The sequence below is a fragment of the Salmo trutta genome, chromosome 30, assembly GCF_901001165.1.
Source record: "Salmo trutta chromosome 30, fSalTru1.1, whole genome shotgun sequence".
NCBI classification, from domain to species: Eukaryota; Metazoa; Chordata; class Actinopteri; order Salmoniformes; family Salmonidae; genus Salmo; species Salmo trutta.
The window spans coordinates 33,215,587-33,230,917 of record NC_042986.1 but is presented as its reverse complement, the minus strand read 5'-3'; the positions used below and the strand labels follow the sequence as shown (position 1 = coordinate 33,230,917).

General features: G+C 45.6%; 1 protein-coding gene across 2 annotated transcripts; it reads right to left on the bottom strand.

Moving 5' to 3' along the window:
• Positions 1-7,232: 7,232 nt before the first annotated feature.
• snai1b (snail family zinc finger 1b) lies at positions 7,233-11,124 on the bottom strand. Of its 2 annotated transcripts, none has more exons than XM_029723896.1 (3): positions 10,750-11,124; positions 9,059-9,583; positions 7,233-8,565 (listed from the first exon to the last, which is right to left on the bottom strand). In XM_029723896.1, the coding sequence occupies exons 1-3, from the start codon at positions 10,823-10,825 to the stop codon at positions 8,384-8,386; spliced, it is 783 nt and encodes a 260-aa protein (XP_029579756.1). In that variant the 5' UTR covers positions 10,826-11,124; the 3' UTR covers positions 7,233-8,383. The 2 variants fall into 2 exon arrangements, with proteins under 2 accessions (XP_029579756.1, XP_029579757.1); XM_029723897.1 differs by having other exon boundaries at positions 9,059-9,580.
• Between the last annotated feature and the right edge of the window lie 4,207 nt (positions 11,125-15,331).

Sequence of the window (15,331 nt, the reverse complement as noted above, 5' to 3'; positions counted from 1 at the left end):
TGACTTATTGATGTGCAGTGGTATACCCCCCACCTCCTTCACACATAGGTACATCACACACACATATACACAGGCGTACACACACACACACATACAGGTGTACACACACACACACGCATACACATACACACAGACATGTACACAAACACACATACACTGATGTGCGACCCACCCAGATGTTTTTTATCAGCGCTGCCGGATTGGTGGTGTTTATGCAAGCCTGACAGCTCACTTCCTGTGTCCCAGAGAGAGAGAGAGAGAGAGAGAGAGAGAGAGAGAGAGAGAGAGAGAGAGAGAGAGAGAGAGAGAGAGAGAGAGAACACTGCAGTAGAGGAGAGTTAAAAGAGGGGGACAGAAACAGAGAAGCCATCTCCCTCTCTGTGTAAAGTAGGTCAGCAGAACATGCTGCATTATCTAACCTAAACTGCACAACACAGCTATCTCAATGAGATGTTTCTCTCTGTTTCCTGGTTCTGTTTCTCTCCCTCTATCCATCCTTCTGTCTCTCTCTCAGACTGACACACACACACACACACACACACACACACACACACACACACACACACACACACACACTGCATTGTGTGTCTGTCAGTAATGGTTCAGGAATGTCACATTAGTCAGGCGCTGCATGTGTGACTCGGACATAAAAACACACACCAACATCACAAACATGATCTCTCACACACACACACACACACACACACACACACACACACACACACACACACACACACACACACACACACACACACACACACACACACACACACACACACACACACACACACACACACACACACTCTTAGAAAGACACCAGCATCTCCAGTGATCTCACTGCCTCAGAGCTACAGGGTAAAAGGGTGCCTCCTACACAGACACAGACAATAGCCCAAATATGCCCCCCTGGCTGGCTGGCACAGCTTATGTTTCATCGATGGAGAAAATAACGTGGTTTTTTTACAAAAATGAATATAAAACTTGAGTCAGTACTTGCACTATTATGTGTATGCGTGCACGCGCATGTATTTTCACTGGGTGCCAGTGTGTGTGTGTGTGTGAGTGTGACAGACAGATGTTGTTGCCACCAGACACTCAGCCCAGCGGGGGTTCTATTACCTCTGACTGTTGAGTGAAATGTTTAGTTAGAGCCGCGTTAGGCCTACTGCCAAATTGGTTGGCATGACAAGTGTCATTTTCAATATGACTGAAAAGAAATGAAGTGAACTCCATTACGTCATCCTCTACCACTCAACAAAACATGCACACCCACATGTGCACATACACAGAAGTTCCATCCATACAACCTACCCACCCACGCTCCTCTCTCTGCCCAGCTAACCTGACACCATCGGGGGATCAAGCAGAGTTCAGTCCCCCTGCCCTGGCTCTCTCTCTCTCTGACTCACCATCTGTGTAGATCCACTACATCAAACTCCCCCAAACTCACACTCACACATGCCCATAACCCTATAAAACACTGAAAAAAAATGTTCACACACGCACACCATCTATCCACTACATCAGACTTTGGGATCCTTTTCCAAGGTGGGGTGGCTCTATTTACATTACACACAAATGAGGGAACCTGAGCCCCTTCTGGCCCTGTTGTGGCCTTCCTCGCCCCCCAAAACACACACACACCCCATCGCCAGTCCCCGCTATGGGTAGAAACACATCGTTACCTCAGAAAGACTGTATGGGTCAGGGTCTGTATGGGTCAGGAGGGCAGGGCATACTGCACACATAACCTACCCATGTGTGGGGGCGTTAGTTAGGGGTTAACAGGCGTAGGCTGAGGGGTAGTCAGTCAGGGGTTTAGCCAGGATGTAGTATGAAAGGCTGGAGGCAGGGAAGGGGGTCAAATGGGCCATATGTGTGAGTGTACCAAGACCATGGGATAGCTGGGGTTACACCCTATAGCTGGGGTTACACCCTATAGCTGGGGTTACACCCTATAGCTGGGGTTAGACCCTATAACTGGGATTAGACCCTATAACTGGGGTTACACCCTATAGCTGGGGTTAGACCCTATAACTGGGATTAGACCCTATAACTGGGGTTACACCCTATAGCTGGGGTTAGACCCTATAGCTGGGGTTAGACCCTATAACCCCTATAACTGGGGTTAGACCCTATAGCTGGGGTTAGACCCTATAACTGGGGTTAGACCCTATAACTGGGGTTAGACCCTATAGCTGGGGTTAGACCCTATAACTGGGGTTACACCCTATAGCTGGGGTTAGACCCTATAACTGGGGTTACACCCTATAACTGGGGTTAGACCCTATAGCTGGGGTTAGACCCTATAACTGGGGTTACACCCTATAGCTGGGGTTAGACCCTATAGCTGGGGTTACACCATATAGCTGGGGTTACACCCTATAGCTGGGGTTAGACCCTATAACTGGGGTTAGACCCTATAACTGGGGTTAGACCCTATAGCTGGGGTTAGACCCTATAACTGGGGTTACACCCTATAGCTGGGGTTAGACCCTATAGCTGGGGTTAGACCCTATAACTGGGGTTAGACCCTATAACTGGGGTTAGACCCTATAGCTGGGGTTAGACCCTATAACTGGGGTTAGACCCTATAACTGGGGTTACACCCTATAGCTGGGGTTAGACCCTATAACTGGGGTTAGACCCTATAACTGGGGTTACACCCTATAGCTGGGGTTAGACCCTATAGCTGGGGTTAGACCCTATAGCTGGGGTTAGACCCCATAGCTGGGGTTAGACCCTATAGCTGGGGTTAGACCCTATAACTGGGGTTAAAACAGGGTCTAGCTTACAATGTCTAGGGGCAGTGATGGCAGAGCAGAATGCAGACACACTGTGATGGTAGAGCAGAATGCAGACACACTGTGATGGTAGAGCAGAATGCAGACACACTGTGATGGTAGAGCAGAATGCAGACACACTGTGATGGTAGAGCAGAATGCAGACACACTGTGATGGTAGAGCAGAATGCAGACACACTGTGATGGTAGAGCAGAATGCAGACACACTGTGATGGCAGAGCAGAATGCAGACACACTGTGATGGCAGAGCAGAATGCAGACACACTGTGATGGCAGAGCAGAATGCAGACACACTGTGATAGTAGAGCAGAATGCAGACACACTGTGATGGTAGAGCAGAATGCAGACACACTGTGATGGCAGAGCAGAATGCAGACACACTGTAATGGTAGAGCAGAATGCAGACACACTGTGATGGCAGAGCAGAATGCAGACACACTGTGATGGTAGAGCAGAATGCAGACACACTGTGATGGTAGAGCAGAATGCAGACACACTGTGATGGCAGAGCAGAATGCAGACACACTGTGATGGGAGAGCAGAATGCAGACACACTGTGATGGCAGAGCAGAATGCAGACACACTGTGATGGCAGAGCAGAATGCCACACTGTGATGGTAGAGCAGAATGCAGACACACTGTGATGGTAGAGCAGAATGCAGACACACTGTGATGGTAGAGCAGAATGCAGACACACTGTGATGGCAGAGCAGAATGCAGACACACTGTGATGGCAGAGCAGAATGCCACACTGTGATGGTAGAGCAGAATGCAGACACACTGTGATGGTAGAGCAGAATGCAGACACACTGTGATGGCAGAGCAGAATGCAGACACACTGTGGCTCTAGCGGCCAGGACCAGAGACTGCCTGGCTTATCCTGCAGCTTGAGTTGAGCTGGGGGTTAATGCTCTGCTGGGGTTTAGCCTAGCTGTGTCTAGCTGTGTCCAGCTGTATCCAGGCCTGCAGCAGTACAGTGTAGCATGTGGGTCAGGAGGGCTTCTCAAACTCTGCTGATTTCAAGCTACCTCCTGCCTAGGGGCCAACTATCTCTCAGTTGGAGCCAGGCACAGGTTTCCAAAAGCTCATTATGTCTTTCTTTGCTGGTCTCTCACTCTTTAATCTCCCACCCCAATAACTCAGACACACCTGTAGGATTGTCAAACATTTGCCTGATGACAGTACTTAGCACATTTGAACAGAGTGTGGGGGGGTCTCTTTTGTGTTCAGAGAGCGAAGACCTTGAAGTCGTCAGCCACTCAGCCTTGTTAAAATACTCCAAACCAGAAGGTGGCAATAGCCTTGTTTGGCAATGCATGTGTGTGTGTTTGGCTTAGTTTTTGGTATAGATTCCAATGTTAGCTAGCTAGCTGCACTAACGTTGCTATTTTGTAAAAAAACCTTTGTTGATACTACCAAGATGGTCACAGCTCGAGAACTACCTAGCATGATGCCGAAGAAACAATTTAATTCACTCACCATAATCCCTACTGCCAGTGCCAGCCCATAGCCAAATGTTTAGCTAGCTAGCTAACCTTAGCATATTCACTAGCTAGAACAACTTAGCTAGCTAGCTAAGGACAATGCAGTAACTTGGCAGCTAACACAGGCAGCTGTTTTATGGAAACTAATCCATTGTGATTTAATTATAATGTCAATAGTAGCTACAGTAGTAAGATAGCTTGGAGGAAAAATCTAGTGTTGTGTGCATTGCGTCTGTGTACTACTTAGCTAGCTAACATCCTATAGCCTACACTGCATATGAAGTGTGACTGGCTCATGACGTTTAACCATGGATTTACGGAGGAAATGCCCTCTTTTTTCCTTTTTGTTGTCACTCCTGTTGGCTTCCCATGTGGGGTTTTGTGCTCTCTGATTGGCTCAACATCAAGTAGAAACGGCAGGTTTGTCGCTACCGGGTCGGCACGCAGCAGGTACCACTTCTTCTAGCAAGAGAAGGAACGGCCTCCCACTGTTATAAATACCTATTGGCAGTTTATCAGCAGTGAGATTCTCGGTGTGTTTAATGCTTAACCTCTCACTCTTTTCCCCTCATCCAAACTGCACTCTCTCTCTCTCTCTATCCACCTGCAGTCAGTCCATTCATGCACCCCTCCAGAACATGTGTTGTCCATGTGTTGTTGGCTCAGCAGCCACACACATGCGTATGTGCTCAAACACACACTGCCCTGTGTAATCTGTGCTGAAAGCATGGCAGGTGTGTGCAGGTGTTCCATACATCCCTCAACACCAGGGACTCAAACATGTCTGCACTCTCACACACACCTGTATACAGACATAGACAGACACACAGACAGAGACACAGACAGAGACACATACAGAGACAGAGACACAGACGGATACAAAGACATAGACACAGACAGAGACACAGACGGATACAGAGACATAGACACAGACAGAGACATCGACAGAGACACAGACAGAGACACTGACAGAGACACAGAGAGACAGAGACAAAGACAGACAGACACATACAGAGACACAGCCGGATACATAGACAGAGACAGAGACACAGACGGATACAAAGACATAGACAGAGACATAGACACAGACATATACAGAAACACAGAGAGACAGAGACACAGAGAGACAGAGACACAGAGAGACACAGACAGAAACACAGACAGAGACACAGACTGAGACACAGACAGAGACATAGACAGAGACACAGAGAGCCAGAGATACAGACAGAGACACAGACTGAGACACAGACAGAGACAGAGACACAGACTGAGACACAGACAGAGACAGAGACACAGCGAGACAGAGATACAGACAGAGACATAGACACAGAGAGACAGAGATACAGACAGAGACACAGACTGAGACACAGACACAGACAGAGACACAGCGAGACAGAGATACAGAGACATAGACAGAGACACAGAGAGACAGAGATACAGACAGAGCAGCACACTGACACAGAGATAGAGCAGCACACAATATACAATGACTAACTAAAGTACTATATCAACATTTATTACCCCTACCTACATGTATAAAGTACCTCGACTAACCTGTACACAATATACAATGGCTAACTAAAATACTATATTAACATTTATTACCTCTACCAACATGTACAAATTACCTCATCTAATCTGTACACAATATACAATGACTAACTAAAATACTATATCAACATTTATTACCCCTACCTGCCTATATGTACAAAGTACCTCTAAAGTACTATATCAACATTTATTACCCCTACCTACATGTACAAAGTACCTCTAAAGTACTATATCAACATTTATTACCCCTACCTACCTATATGTACAAAGTACCTCTAAAGTACTATATCAACATTTATTACCCCTACCTACATGTACAAAGTACCTGTATTGTGTAACTTGTTTTTTTTATTTTGCTTTATTTACTAAATATGTTCTTATATCTGCATTGTTGGTTAAGGGCTTGTAAGTAAGCATTTCACGGTAAAGGTCTCCACCTTGTATTCTTGTATTGTATTCATATATATACACTGCTCAAAAAAATAAAGGGAACACTTAAACAACACAATGTAACTCAAAGTCAATCACACTTCTGTGAAATCAAACTGTCCACTTAGGACGCAACACCGAATGACAATACATTTCACATGCTGTTGTGCAAATGGTATAGACAACAGGTGGAAATTATAGGCAATTAGCAAGACACCCCTAATAAAGGAGTGGTTCTGCAGGTGGGGACCACAGACCACTTCTCAGTTCCTATGCTTCCTGACTGATGTTTTGGTCACTTTTGAATGCTGGCGGTGCTTTCACTCTAGTGGTAGCATGAGACGAAGACTACAACCCACACAAGTGGCTCAGGTAGTGCAGCTCATCCAGGATGGCACATCAATGCGAGCTGTGGCAAGAAGGTTTGCTGTGTCTGTCAGCGTAGTGTGAGTGTGACTCCAAATCCAGACCTCCATGGGTTGATAAATTGGATTTCCATTGATTATTTGTGTGTGATTTTGTTGTCAGCACATTCAACCATGTAAAGAAAAAAGTAAATAAGATGATTTATTTCATTCAGATCTAGGATGTGTTGTTTAAGTGTTCCCTTTATTTTTTTGAGCAGTATGTATATATATATATAAATGTAACCTTTATTTAACTAGGCAAGTCAGTTAAGAACAAATTCTTATTTTACAATGACAGCCTACCCCGGCCAAACCCTAACCTGGATGACGCTGGGCCAATGTGACAAATAAAATGTTAAATGGTGTGGTTATTGTGTGGTAACAGCACAATACATGTATAGTTATAGTTGCCAAATAATATTTGAACGGAGTGAAAAGGAATGGAAACCATGTATTTCATACCATTCCACTAATTCTGCACCAGTCATTACCATGGGCCCATCCTCCCCAATTAAGGTGCCACCAACCTCCTCTGCCAATAACAGACCAAGACCAGATTTAAGACAAAGCTTTATTTACATATGGCAAGCAGTGGAAAGGAACATCTCTGCTGGTTTAGGAATCATATCAATACATCTCATCATAAATCACAAAGTTATTTGTAGCTTAAATAGAGCATCATGTTCCTGACAAATTGGCAAAGATTGCACATACAAACTCTCTTTATAAAAATCTGTATAAAACTTTCACAAAATTATTTGAGGCATTTATAAAAGTTTGATTTGAAAATGTTAACGTGCAGATGGTTCAAATGGCTTTGGTTCAGTTACCTATTGGATATAGGACTTAGACTGCCTTTGGTCATTCTGATATGGTCAACTGACTTGTGACCAAAGCACACAAATCCCAATGGCTTGGTTCTGGCAAATGTTATGTGGGTGAGGAGTGTGGTGGGGAGGTGTAACGGGGAAAAAGGTGCGGAGGAGGTGAGGTGAGGAGATAAGGGAAGAGGAGATAAGGGAGAAGGGGTGAGGGAATGAGAGGTGAGGAGGGAGAAGAGATGAGAGTCAACTGTTGATGTCAGAGCTAACACATCTCTCAGTACCCTGCCTCCACAGAACCCCATACAGACAGCTGTCCACACACACACCTGTCCCGATACATGTATGCTGTGTCTGTGGACTATGAGAGACGACATTCACTTTCTACACACACGCCAGCAGCTGCACTATGGTCACAGTCCCGGACCAGCCGGCACCGAGGGGTATGCTGGGAATTAACTGCATGTCCAGCTGCTCCCTCCACACACATATACACTTGATTGACCTCACAGTCACCATCAAGTCTCTATGCATAACAACAATATGAAAAACATTTACTTGTTTTCAATTGTCAGGTTTTTTTTTTTTTTTTACACAAATGGAAGGCACTTCAGAACCTCCCATCCCTGTCCTTCAGGCCACGAGGTTGCTCAATGGGGGTGCCTAATACCCCTCCAAATTGATGGATGACAGTGTTTGGGGATCCTTCCCCCTCTAAACATTGTCTGTGGTCCCACTACAGTCGGTTCCTACTTTCACCCAGAGCAACTTACAGTCTGTATCGCAGTAAACATCCCTTATGGGGAACTGAACAACCGTGGCATCTTCGGCCAAACGTTCTAAGCCGCTGGGTCGGTGTGTGTCTAGGTGTGTGTCTAGGTGTGTGTCTAGGAGGCAGGGCAGCAGCCGGAGGCAGTGTGTTTGTGTAGCAGGGACATGCGGCTGAAGGTACGAGAGCAGGAACAACACTGGTACTTCTTCACCTCAGAGTGGGTCTGCATGTGGGCCCGCAGGTTGGAGCGGTCCGCAAATGCACGGCTACAGTGTTGGCAGGAGAACGGGCGCTCACCTGAAAGGGAGAGAGACAGATGTTAGGAGACTTGTCTTGATAAAGATTGTGTAACCAAAACATCAATGATGTGCAATCCCCTTTGCTGACTCAAGACTTTTGATTGACTTATTTCCTCGCATAAACACAGAGATAAGATAGTGTCACCAGGAGCAATAACATGTGTTTACACCTCAGGGGACATTAATGCATATCAATGCCTGGCCAATCCCTAAGCTTCAACCAGTTTGAACTGGAAATGTCAACCTACCAGGCCCCCACAGAAAAATGGGTTTATTAGTCACATGCACAGGGTCGCAGATGTAATTGCAGGGTACAGTGAAATTCTTAAGCTCCAACAGTGCAGGTCCAAGAGAAGTGAGTGAAACAATAAAAATAGTGAAATACATAAGGGTTATTACTATGTAATTACAATGTGTACAACTATCCAACAGTGTAATAAAGACCCCTATAACAATCCCAGTGCCATAAGAATGTAGAGGGTAAGACTCACCAGTGTGTGTGCGGATGTGTCCTCTGAGCAGCCAGGGTCTGGAGAAGGCCTTTCCACAGGTGGTGCAGACGCAGGGCAGGGTGTGTGAGCGGATGTGCATCTTCAGAGCCCCCAGGCTGGTGTACTCCTTTGGGCAGTTTTTGCAGAGGAAGGCTGGTCGAGGCAAGGCCTGGCTGGGTATGGAGCTGATCTCGCTGCCCCTGGGGCAGTGGGTGAGCTGGTGCCTGGAGAGGCCTGAGGGGCTGCTATAGGTCTTGCTACAGTGGAGGCAGTGGTAGATGTGGTGGGGGGGTACAGGGCTGGGGGGGTCCGATGTGCGCCCTGCCTCCTCCTCATCCTCCCCACTGCTGCTGGAGGGGGAGCTGCTGAGGTCCAGGGGACACGTGAGGGAGACAGGGGACACAGGGGAGAGAGGTGCAGGGAGGGCGTCCATGTTGAAGAGCAGGGCGGTGGGGTAGTAGGTCAGCACAGAGCTGTTGTCCCTCATCGGGAGCTCAGCAAGAGGATAGCTCTCTGGGATGACTGCTGAGAGAGAGGGGGGAGAGATGTTATAAATGTTTAGAGAGAGCTGGAGGGGGTGAGAAAGAGTCAGTTAAATCTAATTACACAGGTAACTTGTTTTCCTTCTCAGTGTCTTGTTACAGTCAAACTCAGTGTTCAACGCAGCCCTGTTCCAGCCAAATGACTCGATTAGCTAACTTCCCAATTCACCATAGGCACTTGCCGCAAAGAGATGGGCCACAACTCTTACACACACACACACACACACACACACACACACACACACACACACACACACACACACACACACACACACATAAATGCACCAATAAAAAATGTGAACCCTTTCCTGTTAAGCATCTTGTGCACCTTGTTACACACTAGGTGCCAAGGTTGACACAACCGTATTCACACACTAGCCATTACTGTCCATCTGCCTCTCTGGCTCCTCACCAAATAGGCCTATTAAGCCAGCCTCATCTCATAGACCAGGCTTAACATTGTAAATGGAAATCCGGGAAACTCAAATAAATAGAATATGTTAAGTTTGGTATGGTTACAAAAGACAGAAGGTTACTGAAGGCAAAAACGAAAGTAGGTTGGTCGGTTGTGGTGGAAGCAACTACTTAGTACTTTGCAACTACTTAGCATGTTAGCTAACCTTTCCCCTAACCCTTTTTAACCTAACCTTAAACCTAGCTAACGTTAGTCACCTAGCTAACGTTAGTAACGCTAATGTTGGCAACAACAAATTGGAATTCATTACATTATCATACATTTAGCAAATTCGTAACATACATACGAAAAGGATGATGAAGTCCACGTAACATACTATTTGAAGTGTCCCGGATTTACTTTTACTATGTTACATCAATTCCTGAGTCCAGGTTGCAGCAGCGCTATTTCCGCAGCTTATTGACACCGGATCGCCAAAACACTGGAGGGGTCGTGATCCCGACTGTTAAACGGGTTCATGAGGATGTATCAACGGAAAACGGTCTATTTTTTTGGTTGCGCGCTCACCAAGGTGAATTCATGACATCGAACCGTTATGAGGTGCACTTGCTGTTAGGCTACACTAATTAAAATCTAGGCTAACCTCGATTAAAATATACATGTGTTCTCTTAGTCATTTAAACAAAAATAGCCAACTTTGTGCAGAATTAGAAGTTTTGATTTAAACAATTTACCATTCTGGCTTTCCAACTCGCTGTAATTTGGCCTCTTGTTGGTGAAATACTTCTTGACAAGAAATGACCGAGGCATCTTTGCACGCCTGGAATATTTCTGTTTTTGCAGATGAAGAATGACTTCTGCTCTTTCCTTGCAGGGTGGTGCCCGTCTCCCAAACCTCTCAGGGAAGGAATTGAATCACAGCGTTCCAAGACACTTCACTATGCACCACTCAATGCAGCACGCAGAATCTGTCCACTCCAAAAGTCCAAAGATACTTTCTTGTTTCCAAAGAGGCGCAGTTGTTGATAAAAGGATGATTCAATCGACCACCAGATAAAAGATAAGTTGGAGCAGGGAGTCTGCCCCCTGATATAGCAGCTGAGGGGGGAGAGGGGGTGGGTAAGGATATCCCCGCCTCAAGACACACCCGCCCCAAAATACGCGCCACTAGGATCCTTGCTGACCGCAGGTGCCCGATCGATGATGGACGCGCTTGGCTTGCAGACCAGAATCTATTCACATTACAATCCAAAATTGCTAATTGATTGCAGGCAAAGCGCATTCCGAAGAAGATTATGCAAATACTTAAATGTCCTGTTGTCACCTGTCTGCACTAGTGCGCAAGACCACTGATTATGACTAATTCGGTTTGCTACCACAAACGAAAAAAATATTTAGTAGAAATTACGTTTAAAACAGTATTATAGAATGCATACACTATTTCCTATTTCTTTCCTTCTTTTTTAAATCGCTAATTACCCTTAGAATATTGTATTTATTTAAAAACAATAGACAGGCCTAATTGAATCAGAATGTTATCTTCAAAACACCGTTTATAAACCCACAAGAGTTTGTTGAACGCTCTCAGGTGACATTCCATGTAGCCTGCCTAATGGAAATAGGCCTAGAATAAACGCTGTTCCTCAGATAATTGCTCCTAACTGAAGCTGGAGCGTCCTCTGTTGGAACAAAGCAACACGGCCACTGAAACTATAATGTGTGTCACTGAACACCTTATCAGCAACTATTAGTTTAACAACAATTCAGATGTAGGCCACCTTTTTATATCGTCAATTCTGCACAACTGCGTGTTTTTACGGAGCCGTTAAGGGGGTATGGGGCTGTGTGTTATAGCCTATGCCATGTCAACTGTGCTTTGGTTAAAAATGGACTCCAACCTCCCTGAATTATCCACGAACAATGGCAGCATTTACGCACACAGAGGCAAGGAGACAGTTGTATTAACGCGCTGCAGACAAGCGCACCGTTCTCCTCTTTCCACACAAGGAAGCGTGCTCTTCATTCATGCTCTCCACTGCAGGAGCTCTGCGGGAAACCACCCGACTTGCATGAAAAGAGGAGCTGTTCTCTCGCATGTGTTCGCAGTGGGACCGGGAGGGAAATTAACCGAGCCGACAGGAACAATATGACGCCGTAAAACCTCGCTAAAGTGCCCAAGGTGCCATGAAATTCACTGACCGTGTCAACCCCCAGAAGAGGTTACACACAGAGACACTGTTTGACACTTCTGTGTGCCATATATTTAATTGGTTTGTGTCAGGGTGTTGCCTAAGTAAGTCGAACTTTGTAAAACAAAAACTGTTCAAGGAAACAGTTAAACATAGAAATGAAATTAGGCCTGTAATTCAATGTAGTTTAGGCCTTGTTAGTTAGTAGGTTAAACATCCACGGCTACCTAGGCCGGATAGAACCAGATAACTGGTGGTGTTGAGGTGCCAGTCGCCCTGTCCATTAGGCGTGAGTGTCCCTGTTTAACATAACGAAAGGGGGGGCAAATGGCATATGCCATCTTGCGCCGAGTGAAGGGGTGAGGGGTGTACACCTGTCTATAGACGCCATTGTTCTGGAACCCAGGAATGTCACCGCAGCAGCATGCCTGATGGTTCACACGTCGTTAGCGCGCTCGTTCACACCGACGCCGTGCAGACTGGGGGTCATGGGGGCAAGGCTGCTGTAAAAACTAAAAGCTAATCGCGTAGACATACAAGAAAGTAGTAGAACTATACATCATTCAAATACGACCATAGTAGGTACATATGTGAAGGTACTATTATCCAAAGTGTGCCACACAGAAGCTGCGCTTTTGTGTCAATCAAGTGTACTTTAGGTCACTTGTTGTTTTTTGTCCTTTGTTTTTCAGGTGGAGCTTTTGGGTGCTTTGTTGGCCTACAGTGTGTGTGTTTGTGTTTTTGTGTGTGTCTTTGTGTGTGTGTAGCCTATGTGGTGGTGGGGGAGGGGTCTTGCTTTCTACTGTCTTGCTTTTAGGAGTTTATCCTTCACATTTAGGTCTTTATCCTTTAGGACTGTATCCTTATGGCAGCCTATATTGTTGTCTTTACTCTAACATCATTAGCAGGTAACTTATTTGCTAAATCAAATCAAATGTTATTGTATTTGTTACACGTGCAGAATACTGTGTTGTGTTGTCCTGGTGACATTGACCTGGTGACATAGAGGGAGCAGGTTAAATGTGAAATGCTCTCAGTTAAAAACAGATGTCTTCCACTTGTGGCCTGAGGGGGTTATCAGCCTCTCTTCATCCACTCTTCAGCCTCTCTTTAGCCTCTTCAGCCTCTCTTCAGCCTCATCATCCTCTCTTCATCCTCTCTTCATCCTCTCTTCAGCCTCTCTTTAGCCTCTTCAGCCTCTCTTCAGCCTCATCATCCTCTCTTCATCCTCTCTTCATCCTCTCTTCAGCCTCTCTTTAGTCTCTTCAGGCTCTCTTCAGCCTCTCTTCATTCTCTCTTCAGTCTCTCTTCAGCCTCTCTTCAGCCTCTCTTTAGTCTCTTCAGGCTCTCTTCATCCTCTCTTCATCCTCTCTTCATCCTCTCTTCAGCCTCTCTTCATCCTCTCTTCATCCTCTCTTCAGCCTCTCTTTAGACTCTTCAGCCTCTCTTCAGCCTCTCTTCATTCTCTCTTCATCCTCTCTTCAGCCTCTCTTCAGCCTCTCTTCAGCCTCTCTTCAGCCTCTCTTTAGCCTCTTCAGCCTCTCTTCATCCTCTCTTCATCCACTCTTCATCCTCTCTTCAGCCTCTCTTTAGCCTCTTCATTCTCTCTTCAGCCTCTCTTCATTCTCTCTCCAGCCTCTCTTCATCCTCTCTTCAGCCTCTCTTAAGCCTCTTCAGACTCTCTTCCGCCTCTTCAGTCTCTCTTCAGTCTCTCTTCATCCTCTCTCCAGCCTCTCACCAGCCTCTCTTCATCCTCTCTTCATCCTCTCTTCAGCCTCTCTTCAGCCTCTCTTCAGACTCTCTTCAGCCTCTCTTCAGCCTCTCTTTAGCCTCTTCAGCCTCTCTTCAGACTCTCTTCAGGCTCATCATCCTCTCTTCATCCTCTCTTCAGTCTCTCTTCAGACTCTCTTCAGCTTCTCTTCTCTATCAACGCCACATGCAACAATTTCAACAATTTTACTTAGTTACAGTTCATATAAGGAAATCATTCAATTTAAATAAATAAATTAGGCTATGGATCTATGGATTTCACATGACTTGGCAGGGTTGCAGCCATGGGTGGGCCTGGGAGGGCATAGGCCCACCCACTTGGAAGCCAGGCCCACCCATTGGTGAGCCAGGTCCAGCCAATCAGAATGAGTTTTTCCCCACAAATTTACTTTATTACAGACAGAAATGGTGTATATACACGTGGTCTGCGGTTGTGAGCCCAGTTGGACGTACTGCCAAATTCTCTAAAACGACATTGGAGGCAGCTTATGGACATTCCTGTAGTCAGCATGCCAATTGCATGCTCCCTTGAAATGTAAGACATCTGTGGCATTGTGTTGTACAACTGCACATTTTTAAAGTGGCCTTTTATTGTCCCCAGCACAAGGTGCACCTGTGTAACGATCATGCTGTTTAATCAGCTTTTTGATATGTCACACCTGTCAGGTGGATGGATTACCTTGGCAAAGGAGAATTGCTCACTAACAGGGATATAAACAAATTTGTGCACCAAATTTGAGAGAAATATGCTTTTTTATTTCAGCTCATGAAACATGGGACCAAGACTTTACGTGTTGTGTTTATATTTTTGTTCAGTGTAGATAGGGAACGAAGGAGAAACAGAGGGATAGAGAGGAAACAGAGAGAGCTACTCCTGATGTGCCTTCTCCCTGTACAAGACACAAAAACACTAAATACATGACCAATCATTATGAACATCCACGGTCAGGCCTCTTTGTTGCAGTGGATGCCTGACTGATTGCAGTGGGCACCATTATGTTTAAAAGTTCAGGATGTATGGAGAAAAATGGTGTATGCTCCACGGATTGGATCTTATTACTAACGTTTCCCATGAATAAGTCAAATAGGGTACCTACATTGGGTTCTTAGAGAGTGCACAATGAGATCAGGGTTTTCAATTAAAATGTCCACTCATTTTCTGTTACAATGTAATATGCAGAGCTGGCATGACAGACAGACATATTGAGTATACAAAACATTAGGAACACCTGCTCTTTCCATGACATAGACTGAACAGGTGAATGCAGGTGAACTCTATGATCCCTTATTGATGTCACCTGTTAAATCCACTTCAATCAGTGTAGATGAAGGGGAGGATCCAGGTTAAAGAAAGATT